Source organism: Leptonotus elevatus, chromosome 12 (assembly GCF_054856555.1).
Source record: "Leptonotus elevatus isolate MCC_2025b chromosome 12, RoL_Lele_1.0, whole genome shotgun sequence".
Taxonomy (NCBI): domain Eukaryota; kingdom Metazoa; phylum Chordata; class Actinopteri; order Syngnathiformes; family Syngnathidae; genus Leptonotus; species Leptonotus elevatus.
The window spans coordinates 17,216,925-17,239,070 of record NC_141250.1 but is presented as its reverse complement, the minus strand read 5'-3'; the positions used below and the strand labels follow the sequence as shown (position 1 = coordinate 17,239,070).

General features: G+C 39.9%; 2 protein-coding genes across 2 annotated transcripts; one reads left to right on the top strand and one right to left on the bottom strand.

Annotated features, from left to right (window-relative positions):
• The first annotated feature begins 2,458 nt into the window (after window positions 1-2,458).
• dlx1a (distal-less homeobox 1a) lies at window positions 2,459-6,200 on the top strand. Its single transcript, XM_086091256.1, has 4 exons — window positions 2,459-2,763; window positions 3,571-4,150; window positions 4,275-4,474; window positions 5,198-6,200. The coding sequence occupies exons 2-4, from the start codon at window positions 3,841-3,843 to the stop codon at window positions 5,453-5,455; spliced, it is 768 nt and encodes a 255-aa protein (XP_085947382.1). The 5' UTR covers window positions 2,459-2,763; window positions 3,571-3,840; the 3' UTR covers window positions 5,456-6,200.
• Window positions 6,201-11,280: 5,080 nt separating this feature from the next.
• On the bottom strand, window positions 11,281-13,972 carry dlx2a (distal-less homeobox 2a). The gene is made up of 3 exons (XM_086091173.1): window positions 13,538-13,972; window positions 12,523-12,707; window positions 11,281-12,420 (listed from the first exon to the last, which is right to left on the bottom strand). Exons 1-3 carry the CDS (start codon window positions 13,857-13,859, stop codon window positions 12,049-12,051), a joined length of 879 nt encoding a protein of 292 aa, XP_085947299.1. The 5' UTR covers window positions 13,860-13,972; the 3' UTR covers window positions 11,281-12,048.
• Window positions 13,973-22,146: the final 8,174 nt, after the last annotated feature.

Genomic DNA, 22,146 nt, shown 5'->3' with positions numbered 1-22,146 from the left:
AAACAAAACACATCATTTTCTTACGATGAAAAGTCCAAATACAATCTTAAAGGCTGATTTGTAGCACTTTAGTAGAAATCATTTCTGACCACTTTTTTTTTTTTACACTTTCTAGTAGAAATAAAGAAATGAAATTAACTACCCAAGAACATATTTTTCTCTATTGACACGAAAAAAAAAACCTAGCATATGCCCTCCATGTGAGTTTTATTTGAGACTCATAACAATCATTTAGCGATCCGCTTGCTCGCTTTTGCGTCTGATGTACGCACAAAGCAAATCAATTTCACATTTTTGCCGCCACATTGAACATGAAAATAGACACTGAATCCAGTTAATTGTGTCGCATCTACTTTGGCTCACTGGCGCCTGAAATTACAGGATGGGCAGCCAAAGAGACTGGAATAACAATAAGCCCAAAAAATAAGATTCAATTCCATTTGTTTAACCCGCTTGTTTAACGTCCGTCATGCGGACTGACGATGAAAAAAGACGATTCAATTCACTTCACAAAATAACCGATAGATGAATAAATGAGTGCGTTTCAATCAGGGGGGAAGGGAAACTTTGCAGTAATTAATCACAGAGTTGGCAGAGAGCTTTTTCGGCACTATGGTGTGGTCATAATGTTATTTAGTGGCTGCTTAAATGTGGCTTTGGACTGAAGGTGGTTAAGGGCAAAAAAGGGGGTGTGCAAGGGTCCATCAGTGGATTCAAATGAAGTCTGTGACATCTTGCCCCCCCCCCCCCTCTCTCTCTCTCTCCAGCTCCACCTCTCTTGCCACTCTCCCCTCAGGTGAAGAGCGGCAGGTGTTAAAGCCCCCTCAACCATGAATGACTTTTTTAAAAATTATTATTAATCACATTGTGGTCAGTTAGAGGCCCACTAGAGACCACAAGGAGGCCTTGCACATCAAGCTATACCTTGATGATGTGGAAATAAGGGCTGAACAATTCATTGAATTCAAAACGACATCAAAATGCAGTAGAACGCAATTTTCAAAATTGCAAAGGCTGCAGTTTTTGTGTGTGTGTGTGGGGGGGGGGGTGCTTAATTTGTTTATTTATATAGTGTCTATAAGTTCACTTCTCAAGAAGTGCAATTGACGCATGTTTCCACATTTCATGTTATCATATATGATAACATGAAATTTATAAATTTATAAACAGTGATATATCACTGTTTCATGAAACATGAAAGGTTGAGGGTGATAAAGCCGTATTTGTTTACGTGATTGTTGTAATCTGCCTTCGGAGTTACGTGACTTGTGTTTACGCCACACTTGTTAGTCGAATTTTGTGAAGTTGACGTAATGAACGCTTTCAAAGACGGCAAGTCAAAGTGTTTATTTAGTAAATTAACAACTCTAATTGAAGTTGATGAATAAAGTGTCTTTAATTATTATATTATCATTAATTCATGGTTCATTTTCCTTTATTTTAGCATCAGCCTGACCTACAAAACGAAAATGTTGTTTATTTTAAAACAGATTAATTTATTGTTTGTGTTTGTTAAAAATAATAATAATACATGGGAAGAGTGCTTGAATTTTTTATTTTTTTGAAAATTATTTTATTATGACTTTTTTTTTTTCAAAGTTCTCCAATACATCTCTCGAGGCCATGTATGCACCAACATTTAAAATATTGTTAAAATATTACATTTAAATTTTTGGGGACGCTTGGATTCACGAGACACGCCTATGATGTCATGCTTGATTCATTTCTGACATCCCCGAAGCCAACCATCAAATTTGCATATAAAATGGTGAACTTACTGAAATCGAAAGAGTCTGCATTAAAGCATTTATCTCGACTAACACTGGCCAACAAATTTTATTTTATTTTTTTTTATCGGAGATGCAAATAAATTTTTCTAGATTACTTAGTAAATGATTCTAAATCTAAGCATGTGGAATTTTTCATATAACGGGAGCTATAAATTACAACGAAGTTTGGACGAGGTCATTTTATGTAGCGCAAGAGTCATCGCCACCTATTGGCGTGGCATGCAAATTACAAGATTTTCTGTCTGTTTTCCCAATGATAGATTGTTTTTATTGGTTGAAAATCCACTGAAGACTGCATCTCCTTTCACGTAAGGGAACAAATGTCTTCATTACCCTTCATATAATTAGTGTCACTACTTTATTATTTCACAATTTCCCGGCAGTGTGTTGTGCGAGCGGCTCCAGTTTGCGGATACTGTAATCGTGGGAAAAATAATGACAGTTATCAGTCGCACCCACCAAGTGCCCATAAAAATCTGTCCTCTGTTCTGGAAGATGATAATTATCGGTTGTACTGTCATTATCATTGTTTATAGAGGAAGTCTTGAAGCATTTTCCCCCCTAAAGTAATAATCCCAGAGAAATCACTTCAAATTGGCCTATTTTAGGGAGAGAGGGTGGGCAGCAAAGGGGACCAGTTTTGGTTATATTTGAGAGAATCCTGAAATTCAGGCAGCACACTGGCATCTGTGCACATCAGGCTCGCGCTGGCTTTTGCAACTTGCCGCTGCTTTTATTTCAACGCAATTATGTCATTGGGCTGCTAATGACAGCGAGGGAATTTAGCTGGCTTTAATGGCTTATTCAGGTGGAGATGGAGGCTGCTGCAGGCTGCCGGTGCACCAGTTCCCTGCTCGCTGCGCCACAAACCCGCATTGAAGAAATGCAATCCTCGGGGATACTTTTTTCTTCTTTGCGTGCAAACGAACGCAGCCTCGTGTGGCTTCGTCTCCAGTTTCTTCGCAGCTCATCAGTAAGTTCATTCTTGCTTCACATATACCCTCTGTGTTATTTTATTTAATTTTTTTAATTTTAGGTAGATTCCTGCATTTTGTTTGTTTCGTCAAGTCAATTCAATCCAATTTTCAGGGATAACTGCTCATGTTGTGGAAGGTTGGCCGCAATCCCTCCCCCACAAAAAAAAACAAAAAACAAAAAACACTGCAGCAGATGACAGAAATAAGAAGCGTGGATTATCAAACACGAATTCCTTATTTATAATGCATATCATCATTGTAATATATTAATACATTAAGCTCAGACTGTTTCAACTTGATGCTTGTGCAAGTGCTAAATACATGACTAATTACCGGCCTACTTATGAAAATTGAACTCTCTGTTATGCTAATACGACACATTGGGAGCTTTAATTACAATGACATTCATCAAACCGGTCAGCAGCTTTAACCAGCTTGTTTATTTCCTTCTCTTTACTATAATCTAAAATGTATATTTTAAAATCACACCCGTTCTTACATTTATAAATATTGTGATGTCGTTTGACAAACTCACTACTGTTTTGGCTAATTTTATTTCATCACATTTAACAAGACATAAAATTGCCTATTTATACTATCATTTGTTTTGAATTGCTGTGTTATTATACCTCATACGTGCGTGTTATGATTCTAATATCTTTCATAATATACGTCATCAGATGACTTGACCTCAATCCAGTTTGTATACAAATAACAATAATCGTAATTGTGAGCGTGCTAATTGTTCTGATAATGATCATTTGAAAATCCCTGAGGTTGTGCGCTTCGTCTTCCTCGCTCAGGATGCTCGGAGGCAGCCGGGCCAATGGGCTCGCCTCTCGCAGCGAGTGGACCAATCAGCGGCCGCCTGGGATGAATATTCATGAGTGGCAGATTCAAACCTTTGGGGGAGTTTATCTCGGCCGCAGCATCATACCTGGGACTTTTCACGGGAACAAACTGCATTTTCTTATGAATGGAAGGAGAAAAAAGCGGTTCGACTTAAATTGGGAGCCCTCCCGGTCTGGACTCAAACAACAAAACCAGGAGGAAGACGGGAGCCGCCGGAAGAGATGACAATGACCGCGATCCCAGAAAGTCTTAACAGTCCCGCTTCGGGGAAAAGCGTTTTCATGGAGTTCGGGCCGGCGAGTCAACAAATGTCGCCGTCCTCCATGTCCCACGGACACTACCCCGTGCACTGTTTACATTCTGCGGGCCACGGACAGCACGACAGCTACAGCCCGGCCACGAACTTCCCCCGAACACTGGCCTACCCTTACATCAACTCGGTGGGAAGCCATTCCAACAGCCCGTACCTCAGCTCGGTCCAAACATATCAGAACAGCTCGACCCTGCCTCAAACCCGGTTAGAGGACCCAGGTAAGCGCCTAGAACATCTCCATCGCGTCGTATTGCGTAACACAGTAACCAATGTTTGCAATTAATGCTAATTATAGTCCATTCCCCCGCCACCCCACGTGCATTCATTAAATTTTCATTTCAGCACCGGAAACGGCCAAGAGCACGGTAGTGGAAGGAGGAGAGGTGCGCTTCAACGGGAAAGGGAAAAAAATCCGCAAACCGAGGACCATATACTCCAGTTTACAACTTCAAGCTCTCAACAGGAGATTTCAGCAAACGCAATATTTGGCCTTACCGGAGAGAGCCGAGCTCGCTGCGTCTCTGGGGCTCACGCAGACACAGGCAAGTTCGCTCTCTGTTATGATTTTTTTGTTCCCTGCACATAAGTCGATTATATTTAATTCTCCTCATTTGACGCGCTTAATTTCTCCTTTCGCGATTCTCAAGCGATTCTCGCCATTTTAACGTCAACATCGTCCAACAATTCACGCCATAAATGCTTTTATTTTTCCCCATTTCAACATTTCAATTTTCACGCAATTTTCACGTTTCATTAAAAAAAAATATATATATATATATATATATATATATACTCCCAATGATCCATTACATATTCACATCATTCATATTGATCATTATGCAGTTCACTCTGGGAACATACAAAAAAAATGTCACCATTTCACATCATATGTTTCAATATCATTTCACTTTTTTCCCACACTTAATTCCAAATCACTCAATATCATTCCATATTGTTCCATATGATTCATTTATATCATGTCACATTTGTTCCCATTAATTCAATTTCTCCATAAATTGCATTTTTTACGTATAGTTACAATTGTTATTATTTTTTATTTTATTGCACACTTAAACCTTCCATTCTCTCTTTTTAGTTCATTTTAAACACAATTAATAGAGGCTATTCTGGGGGGGGGGGGTATAAATTTCTAATTACTTTGTTTATTTTTTTTGCGCGCGTGTGTGTGTGTGTGACGTGCGTAAAAGTTCCAACACGCCCATTTTCTCACGCTGCTTGCTCCTTTCGGTCATCCCCTCACGCAGGTGAAGATTTGGTTCCAAAACAAGAGATCCAAGTTCAAGAAACTGATGAAGCAAGGCGGTGGCACGATTGACACTAACGCCTTGGCCTCGGGCCGCGGACTGTCCAGCGGTTCTCCCACGCTGGCGCCCGCCTGGAGCACGCCGACCGCTGGGAAGACGTCAGTGGGCGGCGCCACGGGGTCCTACATCCCGGCCTACACGTCGTGGTACCCGGGCGCGCACCAGGAGTCTATGCAACAGTCCTCCCAGCTCATGTGAACTCATGTCGGTCACTTGCTTGGAGCATGGAGCTTGGAGCGTTTGATCACCCCACCCCCCACCCCCCACCCCAAACCCCCCGAGTGGGCTCCTCATTCCGGAAGCAGATGAAGAAGAGGATGGAGATGAAGCTGAGAAACTTGAAAGAGGAGATGACCTTTCACGGATGAGCTGAAATCTTTCACAAGCAGATTTTTAAAATCAGATATGTTGTCATTGTTTACCTTTTAATGATGACGTCACTTTTCATTTATTAGAAGGTCACCCAAGACCCGATTATTGATAATATTGATCCTCCTTGTTATCATTCAGAGCATATTGTACAAACTCAAATTGTTGCTTATGTGTTTAATATTTAAGTTAAATTATTGGGATTTTTTTGGGGGGGGGTTACTTTTCGAGGCCAGTCTTGTGTTCATTTGTGTGTTTAAATTTGAGACAACAACGATGTCATGTTGTTGATGCTGCACTAAGCGCGAGCAAAAGCTTTTCTACGCCCACAAGTTATACGTGAAGACGAGAAAAAGAGAAATATCAATTTGTCACTGTATTTTGTAGATACATTAAAAAAATGTTTTGTGCTCTACTGGCTGTGAAAGGTTTTAGGCTTGCTGTATTCGTCCACATGTGTTTTAGTCCACATAGAAAAAAAAAGATTTAGTTTTGTATCGATCTCTTTAATTTATTGGCTCTATATGTACATACTGTGCACATTTTCACAAAGCAGTAAAAATGATTTAACTTATGTGAAGAAGCGCGTGCGTGTGTGAGTATGTGTGTGAGCTGCACATAATGACAACACTTTCCTGCACCCCCCCCAAAAAAAAAGATTGAAAAGATGATTTATGATCATGTTTGGCTGGCGGCCTGTTTTGTGTCGCTGCTGCTGCTGTTGCTGCTGCTGCAGATGTTGTTGTCAAACCTCAGCAAAGTGACAGGGAGAGAAAAATAAAAGGGGGGCGATTGTTAGGATTTTCCACCAGAAATCTGGATTAATTCAACAACTCGTTTTCTTTGCAGCTTTTCTTCAAGTAAATCTGGCAAAAAAAGAAAAGAAAAAGTTAAAGGGGAACGATGCTGGCAGGTGCTAAAAGACGAAGACGAGCAGAGGCCAAAACTAAGGAAGGGCCCCCATGTTGAGCTTTTTTGGGGTCCATAGTTCATTTAAAAAAATGGGGGGGGTTATAATTTTATCCCCCCCCCCCAATACAAATAAATAAAAAATAAACAAGCAAAATCATTCATAATAATGATATGACCTCTATTTGCTCTAAACACACAAGTCATTTCCATCCATATTTAGCCATAAACAACCCGCCCTCCATGGCCAAGCTATTTTACAACCAAATATATATCAACTTATATATATATGACAAAAAAAAAAGGAAATTAATTAGAACACATTGCTTGGCAATTAAAATGAAATACAACATTACTATTTTAGTGATTCAATTACACTTACAATTAATATTATATATAAAAAGAATTATTATTAATTATGTTGGGGGTTTTGTATCATCATTCATGGGCCTATATTCACTCTTAAAACTGCTGGGTCAAAAAAAAAAAAAACACCCCAGTTTGTTTAATAATTGCACCGACGCATTATTTGGGTCAATCTATCCTGATTTTACAACCCAAAAACTGGATGTTTGTAGGCCTAAAACTGCCCGCTCAGAAATAACCGTTAAAAATTTTTTTTTTTTACTGACTGACCCAAAAACTGAAATAGTGATTTGGGTCAAAGCAACCCAACTCATGGGTAGTTTTGCATAAAACAACCTAATTTTACAACCAAAAATGGGTGTATATGGGTCTACTCTTAATTGGGTCTGTTCTGTAACAAAAAACTCTTTTTTTTTTGGGAAGGGGGGGGGGGTTAAAAGTGGGTTATTTTTGTTCCAGTAGTTCACAATCAATTAGCAGTTTAATTATTTGTGCTTCAGCACTATACAACACATTACAGCCTATATGATATAATTATGCATTTTTATTGTGTCTTTTTTTATATACACCGCACAATTGTCCTAGCATTTAGGGTGTTTATTTATTATTATCCACCAATAATTGACACAATTTTATCAACATCCTAAATGTGTATATGTGCATGCTGCACATATAGCCTACAATTGAAATGTTTCATATTTTAAACACGAGACGACGAGAAAATGAAAATGAACTTGAGTGAAATTAAATAAAACTGCGTATTGTAAATATAATTTGCGCTTGCATTGTTATAGATGTATTCTTCCTCCTTTGTTTCTTTTCAAGGATTGGGTAGGGGGGGGGGAGGTTATTTAATATAGCTATATATTAGATGTATATTGCGATTGGCTGTCACCAGTTCAGGATGTATACTGCCCGAAGCCAGCTGGGATAGGCTCCAGCGCCCCCCGCGACCCTTGTGAGGAGAAGCGGTTAAGAAAATGGACGGATGGATTATAATATATATATATTTATTCATAAATATACTTATAATCCATCCGTTTTCTCATTTGTCATATCGGTCAAGCCCCCCTTTAGCCCCGGAGTGGGAGGGGGTGGGGGGGGGGGTGATCCTGGAGTCGTCCCTGCTTCTTCCGCTTTATCGAACTTGCGTGTCCAAGCAGCGTGGCTGACAAAGGCCTTGTGTTTCTGTCTCTACATGTCCACATGCGACTGCAAGCCTGCGTATTGTTGCGCGAGACGTCAATTTGCGTGTTCTTGTGCTTGTGCGGCGAGAAAGGCGCAGCTGCTCATCCAAGAGGGTCAGCGTTATTTCGCTGCATTCTCTCCTTGATTATACGAGCCGAGCCCATCAAACCCGACATAATTACAGTCATTTCGCCCTTATTTATTCTAATGCAGTTTCCCCCATCTCGGGGGTAATTATGAGCAATTTTTTTCTGCCTCTCTCTCTCTCTCTCTCTCTCTCTCTCTCTCTCTCGCTCCTTTTTGCTTTTCCTTTCTGTGTCTCTCCGAGGATCTTTTTGGCGCCGACAAAGAAAGGAGACTGAACTGTGAAAGAAATGTGCTGGTGCAAAATAAAGGGGGGGGGGGGGGCAGGGGGGGGGGGTTAGGTGAGCTGCCATATATGCAGGGTCTTGGCTGGCAGGCTGGCTTTGGACGTGCAGTGTGCAAATTGCTTGCAGGTGGAGGCTGCAGCAAGTTGTCAATGCAGGACAAGCTTTTTAAATGACATCAAAAGGGGGCAGAATTTAAATGCATCAAAATTTCAAAATGCATGACATGGAAATAAATCAAATAACTCACCTTTCAGTTTTGAGAGATGGAATCAGCGTCCGGCAGCTCCAAAAAAAAAAAAAAAAAGCGTTCAAATCCTACCCAGAAATAAAAGATAAATGAATGAATCCGTTCCCCTCGTTCTGCACGTTCTGCTTCGGAGTCCCGAATATGACTGGAAAATCCTCTGCTTTATTCCCCCTCTTTATAGCAGATGGGGAGAAAAATGCAGATTATTAGCATAAATGTTTACTCCTCATTACGCTGATGACATTGTGCACTCGAGGTCTTGGTAATCTTTGGGGGGGTGGGTGGGGGGTGGGGGGGAATTATGAGTAATTTTTCCGCTGGAAATTTAAAGCAGCAGTTATCGCGCAATTCAGGCTAATTCGGATGCAATTACGCTCGAGTCAAGTTACTTGCAGGCTGCAAAACTGTAGGCACTGATATTGCCATTTATCACGTATACATGCAAGTTGGACAATGTTGATGCTCGAGACCGCCTTGGGGGGGGGGGGGGGGGGGGGGAATGACACCCGGTATTAAGACGACTGAAATAGTGGCGAATTATGGGAGTAATTGTGGGTTTTCACAATGAGTGGGATTGCAGTGCAGTGCGAGCACAAAATGAGGAAAAGTGAGTGTGGCATTTACAAAGTTGCACTGGAGAAATTCAAAAGAGATGACACACACTCGCTGCATGGACAGAAAGCTGTAAGAAGATTGAAGAATAATGATGCTCATTTTTTTTGGGGGGGCGGGGGGGGGCACTGTTAGAGAGGGAGTCATTTAACAACATGTTTATTATTGGGTCAGTATCAATAAAGTGACTATACAGTGTGTGCAACAAGTGGTTAAGTGACGTCATTTTATTGTCCATTCGATCATATTCTATTTTCATAATCATGTTAAACATTTTGCAAGTGTTTCTGAAATTGCTGTCCACCCTGTCATTATGGGGTAGTCCCCTGAAAAAAAAACCCTGATGTTTTCAGTGACGTCATTATCAACATTTGTTTTTGTTTTTTTCACACAGAATAAAATATTTAAGAAAGGCATTTTTATTTATATGGCACATTTGTGTTGGAATAAAAAGTAGTTATCTAACATTACTAAAAGAGCAAAAAGTTAACTTATTTTAAATTATATAAGTATGGGGGCATCATTTTTAATTCAAAAGTATATTTTGGGCTGAGTTGACTTCTGTTGGCAATTTATTCCATTTGCGTGCAGAATAACAGCTAAATGCTGCTTCTGGGTTTATATTCAATTAGCATTTATTTAATGTATTCAAGGTCTAAACTAAATTATTATTTTTATCGTATTTTTGTGTAACTGGAATTTGGATATTACCAAGTTTAACATGTCCACCCTGTCATCGTAAAATATCGATCTATATCCATCTAATCTGTCTAATTTTCCGTCATCTTGCTATCACGATGCTAACTAATTGAAGGCTCGTTAAATGCTAATATTATACAAAATGTCCACTCTGTTATTGTCCACCCTGTCAGCGAGCTCACAAATGTTGCTGTTGGCAGGATGATCCACTTGCAGTTAATTTCGACTTAAAAAATGAGGGTGCTTTGTCAAATATGCATATGAGTATGAAGTTCATTGCAAATTTTTTTTTGTTTATGTTTCCAATATCATTTTTAGGAATACCTCTCTGACCGAGAATAGACCAAATTTTTGTTGCATTGACTGTTATTTGAGTTAAGGGCAGTATGTGTTATTATGATATTAATTATATTCACCCCCCCCCACCTTATCTGCACTCATCATATTGAGAGCTATCTAATATTTTGACCTTATATGCAGCCTGAGATCCTTTTTGTTTGTTTGTTTGTTTGTTTTAATGGAACAGTCGTGTTACAGTAAACCATATTCAACAAAGCAATCCAGTTGCAGTGCAGTTGTACAACATGTCAACTACAGCCACAAGATAACAAAGCAACATAATGCATGTAAATGCAAAGTATCCCAAACGTTTTATCATAACTTTGCCATGAAATTATGTAAAAAAAATAAATTGTTTTACGTAAAATATAGAAAATAAACGCAATTTGGATATGCTCTTCAGTCATGCTTTTTACAAGTGCTCAAAATGGTCAATGTTGTTTACAAATTACAAGAACAATAGTCAACATGCGTGTTTTTTTTTAATGCAGGTGTAATCTCTGTCCTGATTCTATATCTTTAAAAAAAAATACACTCAAAACAGTAAATAGTTTATCTGTGGTGCAAAAATAAGGTTATCAATTTGTATGTACCACCAATCCTCATATTGAATGATAAATTGACTATAACAGGTGTGTTTTATAAACAAATGTATGTAGGTCAATCTGCTGAAATGTTTATATTCTTCCTGCAGTACAATTGCCTATATGTCCTTTTTAACGCATACTGTATTTAGCGATTTATTATTTTATCATACAAATTAATTTCATGTTGTTTTTAACTCTTCTCTTAGGAGCCACGTGTGTGTACAAAACCTAAATATTATTATGTATGCATGTGAGTATGTGATTTATTCAATTAAAAAAATGCAAATAATATCACTGTCACAGTTATTTCACATGTGGAATAAGTGGAGACGTTCATCACAGGAAACATGTTTATTTAAATAACCATATATGGAGCACTGTAAAAAAATAAATAAGACAAAAAAGAACACAATTAAGTGGGATACAAGTCAATCAGATGTAAGACAATCAGTAGCTTGCGCTGGTAAATTGATTTTTGCACCAATCGCCTTTCAAAATAAAAGTCGAAAGCTATATAAAAAAAAATATTTACAGACATTATTTTTAATATTCAGGCGTGGGTGGAGGTAAAATTAAAACTAAAAGACCACTGCAAGATTAACAGTTTTCTGATTTGAGTAAAATAAGCAATTTTGTTTCATTCCATATTTATGAAGACATAACTTCCGATTCTAAATATTGTCATTCAGAGCTTTATTCGCAGAACATGACAATTGGTACCATTTTTTTCCCCCGGGGGGGTTGAGGGGTATTTTATTATATATATTTTTCCAGAGCTGTATATCACAACAAAATCATGAGGTCAAAAGTAGGAAAAGGCACGATACAGTTAACTTGTGCTACATCACTGACGGGCGAGGTTTGAATTTTCTAAATAAAAAACAAATGGCGGGGGGAGGAAATCCAGCATAATAGTGGTTCATTCATGTATCCCTGGACATCAACAAAATAAATAAATAGAAAAGTAACTGTCAAAATGTGGTTCTGTGTCTGACAAACGTCCACAGTTTTGCGATGCTTCCGCTCGTAAAAGTAGGACCCACTCAAAATGAACGTATACGTGTATATTTTTCATCAGCAGAGTCCCATTTTCTTTTCTTTTTTTCAGAATATCGTCCCGGCAGTGATGGCCGGGTTGTGGTGAATCAGAGGGGGCTGCAGGTGGCTCATCGAGTTCGTGTTGGAGTACCACGAGTAGTTGGCCAAAAAAGAAGAGGACGATGAAGAAGAAGAGGAGGAGGAGGATGAAGAGCAGGCCGCGCTGCCGCCGCCGCTGCTGCTGCTGTTGGGCGGACTGCTGCAGTTTGGAGGTAACGTGGAGCTACTCATGCCTTGAGTCTGTGGAAAGTCCCACGCACTCGGCGGGGACGTGCACGGGGGCGACTCGCTGGTGGGCACGTGCTGCTCGGGGGGGATTTCACCGTTTTTCCACAGCTTCTTGAACTTGGAGCGCCGGTTCTGGAACCAGATTTTCACCTATATGGAGCAGATGACACGTTATTTCGGCACTCATTCCGCTGCTGGTGGGGATGTGCTGTGTTTTTTTTTGTTTTCGTTTTGTTTTTGGCAGTCGCCCACCTGCGTCTGCGTGACGCCGAGCGAGGCCGCCAGCTCGGCCCGCTCGGGCAGCGCCAAGTACTGCGTTTTTTGGAAGCGCCTCTGGAGCGCGGCCAGTTGGAAGCTGGAATAAATGGTTCGAGGTTTCCTGACCTTCTTTGGTTTTCCATTCACCATCCTGATTTCTGGCTCGCTCTCTTCTTTTTCTGTGGGAGAACATTGGAATGTACTTTTAGGACGGCTCTGGCACTCGGCGCAGCGTCATTTGGATTTGTGGGTAGGTGGGAGAGTATCACTTTTTTTTCCCCCCTTCAAAATGGGCGTGTGCGCGTGCATGTTATAATTTGACACTGAACATTGTGTGGAATGTGTCGTGTTTTTTATTGCTTCATTTTTTTATGGGCGTGTACATGCAAGCGAGTTTCACTTGAATACTAATGTGTATTTCAACTAAATCGTGACTGTATGACAGTTTCTGTTTTCTTCATGGGCGTGTGTGCAATTTATATTTTTACACTAAACATTATGCGTGGGTTGTGTCGCCTTTTTCGTCCTGCATGCCGCATAAGATAAACAAAAATAAGCTGTGGGAAATGTGCAAGAATTAAGAAAAAAAAAAAAAAGCAAGTAAAGAGAACACTAAAATGTGACCACTGCAATGCATGTAAATTAGAATAAAAATATATATAATTAAATAAATATATATATATCCTACTTAGCTATAACGTGTTAGTTCACATTCAAACTAAACCGTGGACTCAGATATTTATTTTTATGCAATTCTAAACATGAATGTGTTAAAAACGATAAATATGCCCTATCACATTTTTTTTTCTATATATTAGACTGCTATCTATTGGCACATATAGGCCTACACATTCAAATTTAACACGGAACAATTAATACATATTGGATTTGTGCGTTCTAACAATTATAGCCTACGATACGATAATGTATCGCATAACCGTGTTATAAATTCCTACCGAACTTGGACGTGTTTATATTCAAACACAATCACAAAATGTACATTCCATACCGGTCTCAGCAGGAGTAGGTGAGGAGTTGGGTCCAAAACTGCCATAGGAGTAGGACGAGTTGAAGCCCGCCATGTTGTCGTATGGTTTTGCGTTGTATGGTAGCGCGCCTGGCCCACTGCCATATTGGAAGGAACCGAGCGGTCCAAAGGGCGAGCCGCCGCACGAGTGGCCGTGCTGCGGGCTGTTGTAATAGCTGCTGTCCGTGGCGGTGGACACCGGCAAGGTGGGGGACTCCTGCGACTTGTGCAAGCTGTGGTAGCTGTTGGAGGTCATCTGGTTGGAGTGCATATCAGTGCTGAGGTTCTCAAAAACTCCTGTCATGGCGAAATTGGCGCAAAGATGAAACCGCGTCCGGAGGGTCGTTGTGCTCTTTGTCGAGAGGGGGAAAGAAGCATCCCAGGGTGAGGAAGATATAGTGTCCCTCCCACGGTGGCCTGTGATTTTCTGCCAAGGTCCGTGGAAGGAGCGCGCTTATGAGAGGGAGGGTGCGAGGCAGGACAACCAATGACGAAAGAGGAACATGCAATGCTTCACGATGCTTCCTCCCTCCTTCTTTTCTTACTAAACAGTCAGAGGGAGAGAAGAGAACTATGGCTTCTATTCTTTTCTCCCCTCAATATGCGATCATTTTTCGAGGTCCTCTTGCCATGTTTTTTTGAAAGCATTAATGTAATCTAAACATTAAAAAAAAAATACAATTGTAGGCTTCTGCACTCATTAAAAACAACAACAACAATTTTGGAAGCCACTATATAACATTGTGCTACTTAACATTAACATCGTGCTTAAATGTAAATAAAGTGGAAGCCCGGGTACAACATGTATAGAGAATCACTACTGTTCCGTTCACAGTATTTTTTTTTTTTAACATAATCATCAATGCTAAAGTTTTTATTGGGTGAGGTTTGGGCTAATTCTCTTTCGGTGTTAAAAAAACAACAACAACGACTATAAAGCGCTGATATACAAAATGAAAAGGTTACTACATTCGTGTACTGCTTCATCGAGGTAAAAGCAGGAGTACCAAAGCAATAGCGCCTTCACGTGGTAGCAACACGCATTACATCGACAGTCTTTGTTTTCTTTTTTTCTCTACGTTGAAAGACAAGTGAGAAGTGACGTAAAAAATAACTTCCTTTTACCCCTTGTTAGACCAGCAGTGCCATTTAAAGGGTGTTTCATTAAGTGACATCATTATTGTAGATTTTAAAATGTATTTGTGTTTTCTACTGTACGTTCGCAATGAACATTTCAATCAATGATCAAACAACAACCTATTTAATACAGTTGATCAACATCATACTTAAAATAAGTGATATAATTAACATGTTTGAATTATTACCATTGTCATTCTTATCATTATTCCTTTCTTTACCTCGACCAGTCGTTCTGGGTCTTACGGCAGCAAAATCTTTGACCGGTTTTTGCCACAAGATGGCAGCAAAGCTCTTAAATGTACAGACATGTTTGAATCACTTTATTACCCTCTCTTTCCTAGACTTTATTGAGCCAACTGGCCAAAGCATACATACAACCAACCTGATTGTCTCTCTGTTGGTTCACAAACAAAATCACGGACAATGTGCTGCAGGCCTAATCATTGCAGGTAAATTGATTTGAATGAACCTGCAGATTGCATATATGTGGTTTCCCCCTCATTTTAGAGGGCCATCACGTGGTTGCGCAACTAATGAAACGCTGTAGTAGTTCCAGTCCAGGGAGCGCTGCGTGTGTCTGCAGCATTGTCCCCTTGAAAAGCTCCAGCCCATTTGGACTGCATGTCACTGCTCATTAGTGGAGCATGTCTCCTCATTCAGTCATCCATTCATTCAGTGGGGCTGAATATGAGCAGGAATTAGCCAGTTTGGCATTTTACATTGCAAGATTTGTTTCAAATGTAGCTTTTTGTGCTCGTATAGTTATAAGTGAAAAAAATAAATAAAGATCCAGCATGTTTGTGAAAGAATCCCAAGCATGCAAATGTTTCCCAAAATACAACAAAGAGAGGAGATGAAAGTCCATATAAGGTACACCTGCACAATCTAATGGAATCCAGTAGAAGAGCTCCAGTCTTTTCTCAATTGGTGGTGCTTTATCATCCGTTTTAGATTGTATTCGAACTTAAAGGTTACAGTTTTAGAATTGGCTTTCAGTCCAAAGCACCAGCAGGTCTTATTGTGTTTAAAACAGCAGTGAAAGAGTTCTTGCTCAACAAAACGAAAGAGACTTGATGGCGGGTTGTCTTGTTGATCTCCTGCGGTGAGAATTGAAGCATTCGTCTCCATGGCAACACACCCTTTCGGACAAATCCTATTAGCACACTATTTCAGCTTTGTCAGTTCAAATAGTTTTATGATACGAGCCAAAGGTGCAAGTCGGTGGCTTAGTGATTCTTCCATTGTTCTACTTTAGACACTCAGCAAAATTGCTACAGTGCATCCATTTAGTTTCTTGTAAACATGGAAATGAGCCGCCGGGTGTCCCTTGACCTCTTTCGTTTGAGAGGTTGCGTATGTTCTGCAGCGCTCCGGACCAGCGTTTTTTCGTCAGGGAGCGTCCACCAGGGTATTCGCCATTCAGCATGTGTTTCCGAATGATCAGTCACGGTGCATTATGCGCCGGGCAGAAGTTATTCTTAGCAACAAAAGGCTGCGAGATGACAACAATTGGAAGGAAGTTGAAGTTCGCTGTTGAAGGAGCAGATGGAAAGGAAAAGCTTGGAGGCTTGATTTCAACAAGAGCTTCTACTCGAGTATGACAATGTTACGCATCACTGGCTAAACTGTGGGGTTTGAGAAGATTAAGTTACTTTTACCCAAAGGGTGAGTTAATCATTTTGAGCCAGCAGATTGGGTTGAAGATTGGATCTGGGCGGGCTGATGAGCTGAAGCCGGTCACCATTTTGGACAATTTATTGTGTATTGAAGTTGAAGAAAATTGAATGTAACATTTGTGGGAAATGTTGATAGCTCATTGGGTAACATGTCAAATTATTATTATTCTCAACCACAGTGATAACTGATAACCTGGTAACCCATTTTTAAAACTGCTGTGTGAAAAATAACCCAATTTTGGTCAAAAATTGGACTAACGTGCGACTTGGGTCAATTTGACCCAACTTGGGTTGGTTTGTGCAAAACAACCCATCAATCCCACCATTTTCATAACCGCTTATTCCTCACAAGGGTGACAAAACAACCCCAAAAACGAACTTGTTTTGTTACAACAACCCAACATTAGGTCAAATTGACCCAAGTAACAGGTCAGTTAGTCCAACTTTTGACCAAAATGGAATTCATTTTGACCCAGCAGTTTTTACCCCAATCAAACTCTTGACTCAACATGATAGGTCAAATCCTCAACCCAATGTGCTGAGTATAAATAACCCAGAATTGTTTGTCTCAGTCCCTTTTGGACCCAGCGCTGGGTTAGCTATTTCACCTAATTCATCAATATGGATAGGCTTGATCCCTTGTTAGATCCAAATGTTGACTCCCCGTGCTGGGTCAAATCCTCAAACCATAGGTCTGGGTATAAATAACCCAGCGTGGCTCAGACCCTTTTGGACCCAGCGCTGGGTTAGCTATTTCACCTGTAGTTGATCCCTTATCTTGTTGGCTCAAAGTCTTTACTCAACATGCTGAGTTGAATCCTCAACCACTGCACTGGGTAATAATAACCCAGCATCGGCTCTGTCTATTTTGGACCCTATGCTAAATTGGGTTACTTTTATCCCAGCAGGTTAAAGAGCATATATTTGAAAACCAAGCAAAATCCCTCCACGTGATCACCATGAGATAAAAAAAATTGGAGACTTTCACCCCAACAAAATGACGCTTCACTTTGCAGGGACAACAAAGGAATCCCCCAGAATTCCCTGTGTCATTTGGCCGGCCTGAGAAAGAATTCCGTGAGGTCCGCGAGGTCCCGTTCCCTCCATTGTCGAGCCAGTGGGATGGCACGACCCCCTCCCCTCCATAAAATGGCAGGCAGGCCTTTGTGTGGGGGGAGTGGAGCAGATTTAGTGCGGCTGGTCTCCCGACAAAGGAGAGCGGCGCTGTCACAACAGGCGCGGGATCAGCTGCTAGCACGCCGTCATTTAACGCTTCACTTCACACGCTGGCTCAGAAACACACAATTGACGTCTCGGGATGACGATGATGATGATTCGTACTACAAGACTGAAACGTTCTCATGCTGGGGTGTGTCCATTTGGATTGTGTCTGTCTGTTTATCCATTCTGACCTCTTTTTCTGATCCTCTATCCAGTCATCCTTCTGTTCTAGCATTCCATACCTCGCATTGTCTTTATCACTATATCCATCCATCTACCTTCATTGTATCATTCTATTCATCCTCTTGGTCCATCCATCATCCATCCATCCAGCCAGCCATAGTTTCCTTTCCTCCCATCCATCCATCCATCATCCATTCATCCATCCATCCATCCAGCCATAGTTTCCTTTCCTCCCATCCATCCATCCATCCATCCATCCATCTATCATCCATCCACCATTCATCCATAGTTTCCTCCCATCCATCCATCCCTCCATCCCTTCTATCATCCATCCATCCATCCATAGTTTCCTCCTATCCATCCATCCATCCTTAGTTTCCTCCCATCCATCCATCCATAGTTTCCTCCCATCCATCCACCCACCCATCCATCCATCCATCCATCATTCATCCATAGTTTCCTCCCATCCATCCAGTTTCCTCCCATCCATTCATCCCTCCATCCATCCATCTATCCCTTCTATCATCCATCCATCCATAGTTTCCTCACATCCGTCCATCCATCCATCCATCATCCATCCATCATTTAGCATGATAGCCAACTGTATCGTCAAAGGTTTCATTCATTGAGTTCTCCACTGACAAGGAATTCCGTTTCCTTTTCACCTGAGTGACTGTTTCCTTGTTAATGCAAGGTCACCTAAAGTGAAAAATATCTCACCATTATCTTTCGAACACGCAGTATTTGTATGCGTTAATTATATGAGTGTAAGCCACACTCGAAGACGTTTCACAGACGCATACACTCCTTGACCTCTTGAGGCCACACAGAAGAAGCCAGGCTTCACTTGACTCCGACAAACGAGCTGCTAATTCGAGAAGAAAGCTCTCGCCACCTGCGGGCGGTCACCTGATCGGCCATCGATCCCCTCTGACCCGACACAATAGAAAACCTCCCGAGCCAGCTCCTGTTACGCCGACTGCCTTGGGACAGAATGCGCATGAAAGTGCTCTTTTGTGTGCTGGCTTGAACTCAGGTGAAGGCACTTACACGCCTCTTTGGTCACACACACACACACACACACACAAGGGCATTGAAAAAACACAAAACACAGACAGCAACAAGTTCACCTCACCGATTGGGACGAGTAGAAACGGCTTTCAGGATTATTCAGTGCAGTTCAACATCAATGCAAAGTACTTTTTTCTTAATGTTGTGGCCCAGGAGCAAAAGTAAGCACTTATGATGCTATTTTGCTATGATACATTATTTTTTTTTATTTTTAGTCAGCCTGACTCTCATCTGTCTCATGTAACTTCCTGTAACTTCCTGTAAAGATATTATACTGTCTGTACATTTGTCTGAGGTCTTTTTTCAGGAAGTCAACAAACACAACAAGGCAGCAAAATATTTGACCCAGTTTTTCATATCCGTTAACGACTTGGACTAAAAACTACACACTAAACAGTTAAGCCTGTTCAAGTTGCAGTACAAAACTTCATGCTACAACATCATGCTGTAATTTATTTATTTTTATTTTTGACGCACAAAAAAATAAGGTACCGGAAATTTGGGTTGGTTTTCCTTTTTGGGCGTGTCTTAAATGGCAGGAGTCCTCCCCACCCCTTCTATATAAGAATTTGAGCACTTAGCTTTTTTTAATTGTATTTTTTTTTTTATAGAGAGAGAGGATTTTGCATTTAGCGAGCTAGCCATGCCTACACCTTGAAAATGCATTTTGCCTTCAGTGGTGTGGCTGCTTTAGAGTGCCTCATTGTTAGCAATGAGCGCACGGACATCATGCAAAGAAAGGTGAAATAGTTGGAAGAGGGAGGGAGAAATGTATTGTTATTATTATTTTTTTTAAGTCAGTTCAGTCCAGCGCATGGACCATCGTTTTGGGCTGGGGCTGCTTTAGAGTGCCTCGTTGTTGGCTGTGAGTGCACACATGTCACGGAGAGAAGGCAGAAGAGAACAATATTTTGTATTCTTATTTTTGTAAAAGTCATACAAGCCTGAGTGGGATTTGATTATGAGATGGCGGTTGAGTGGGGCACAATTTACAGTGCATTGAAAAGACACGCCCACTTTTGAGAGCAGAAACAGTGGCTTGTTTTTTTTCCACGATTTTGAAGCCTCATTTAATGTAGTTGATTTTTTTTTTTAAATATTAATTTGGCAGTGTCGTTACCAATACTCTTTTCTGTGTTGTCTTAAATTTACCAAACATATTTATTTTCACATTACAGCAATTTTTAAGAATTAGATACTCTAATTTACGTGTGTTAAATGCAATAAAGCACTAATAAAAACAAGGATAACTATAATTTGCTCATTTCTGTTAAATGAATAAGCAAAGTGTAACGAATAAATAAATATGCTGATAGCATGATTTCACTTGCTTTTATAGTAGCCAGTTACTTTGATTGATTGACCTGATAATAATTAATATGAATTAATGTTAAATTTGACTTATAATCACTTGAATCAAGTAAAAAACAGCCACCTATGCATTAAGTATGCTTTTGACTCCCTGTCTTTGCAAATGCAAAATTTTCCAACACAGATTTAATCACAAACGAGTCACTAATGCACAAAGTAGTCATCCAATCAGATCATGGCGTCGTTAAAGAGGCCTGTGATGTGTTTAAGTGTGACGCATCGATGAGCAAAGGCACCACAACAAGAGATGCCATTCAAACATTTCACACGAGTGCCTGCCGAGTCATTTGCCGCAATTAGGGATGTGGTCCTACTGACACACACACATTTGTTGACAATAGCCACTTTGTGCAATGTCACTGCCCGGATCGCTTGAACTTCTTGTAGCCGTCACATTTCAGCAGATGGACGAAGAAAAATGTGGACAAAGTTTGCTGCAGGCCACATAAAAGATCAATGCCAATGAAGGGGTTGAATCATGACAAATCATCCGTCCATCCTGTTTCTAACCCTTAAACACAACCAAAATGTTTTTTTTTTAGTTAAACTGTGAAACACTCCATACACTTGAGTGTCTATTAATGACTTATTAATCAGCGTGGCAGGTGCTAGCAGTGAGGTTGCTTGTTCATAATTGATGCTTTTTCCTTCAGTCGGATGATCACTGCATCAATAATGCAGCGGTTGAAATCAGTTCCACTAACCTGAGTTCGCAGTGCATGACTTCAAACCCAACCCTTCAAACCGTTGAGTTTCTCCCCTGGTTTGTTTGGACAGCTGAGTTGACCTAAGTGCCTTGTTTGTTCGTCCACCCTTAAAAATGTCAATTATGTGTCTTTTCAGATTGTTTCGCATTTTGAAGCCAAAAAATATAGAATTATTGTCTTTTTAACCATCTTGTTGTTGGTTTTAATGCAATATGCATTAAATATAGCTGAAGAGAATATACAAATGAATCCTCCCCCCCTCCCTTGCTGTTTGTTACCTCCCCAGCACCTCATAAAAGTAACAGTGAGACAAACAAGGCACATATAGTATTAAAACCCCCCAGAAGTAAATAAACTAAATAAAATGCCTTACAAAGTGAATTTATTATTCAAGAATATGTTAATTTATACATTCAGCAGCTGTGTCTTGTGTAAAATGCAAATACCTGATTGGCCAGCCTAATTCTTCGAAGAGTGCTTCAACTATTTCTAAAAACAATTTTTGGGATTACAGCACTTACATTTGTTAAATTAATTTGATGGAATTAACATGATGTAATAAAACGCATTTATAAGCATAACTGAGTTTTTGAGCATTTAAAATCTCTTATGAATTTAAAGCTGCTTTGTTTGTTTGGAAAAATATGTGTACTTTCTGAAACATATATTTTGCCTTAGGAATTGAATATGTAAAATAAGGCAAAATTAGTACAAAATGACTTATTAGTAAAATTTAATGTTTGAAATCAATTTTATAACTGCTCACTCTCACAAATTTAGTATGACTATGTAAAAAAAAGTCTAAAAATGAAAACTTTTTTTTAATCTTTTTTAGCTTTCTTTCTTTCTTTGGCTGCTGCTTGTCTAACTGTCAACAATTAAAATTGTTAATGGCCTGTTTTAAGATTATTTTGTAATACCATGTTAACGTCAATAATGTCTTTTTATTGTATTTTATTTTTTAGAAAAAGGGATTGAATTAAAACACTTTAAAAAATACATGGTGCTTTAAGAAATATACTCATAGTAATAACATGCGATGAAATTGAGTAAGATTCCTTACTAAAACGGCATTTGTTGGCACTTTATGAAACAGCCATCGCTTAGGAATTTAGAGTGATTGCGAAAAAGTGCTTTAATTAGTACCAAATAAATAAATAGAGTTATCTTTAAGGTGTACCATTTAAAGCAATTTTCTGAAAATAACACATGAATTGAGAAT

Excerpts from the sequence above, each read along its gene's own strand:
- dlx1a (XM_086091256.1), top strand. The coding sequence starts at position 3,841 with ATGACAATGACCGCGATCCCAGAAAGTCTTAACAGTCCCGCTTCGGGG. Across the intron at positions 4,151-4,274 it reads AACCCGGTTAGAGGACCCAG|CACCGGAAACGGCCAAGAGC; the intron begins GTAAGCGCCTAG and ends TTTTCATTTCAG. Across the intron at positions 4,475-5,197 it reads TGGGGCTCACGCAGACACAG|GTGAAGATTTGGTTCCAAAA; the intron begins GCAAGTTCGCTC and ends CCCCTCACGCAG.
- dlx2a (XM_086091173.1), bottom strand. The coding sequence starts at position 13,859 with ATGACAGGAGTTTTTGAGAACCTCAGCACTGATATGCACTCCAACCAG. Across the intron at positions 12,708-13,537 it reads ACCTACTCCTGCTGAGACCG|AAAAAGAAGAGAGCGAGCCA; the intron begins GTATGGAATGTA and ends GTTCTCCCACAG. Across the intron at positions 12,421-12,522 it reads TCGGCGTCACGCAGACGCAG|GTGAAAATCTGGTTCCAGAA; the intron begins GTGGGCGACTGC and ends TGCTCCATATAG.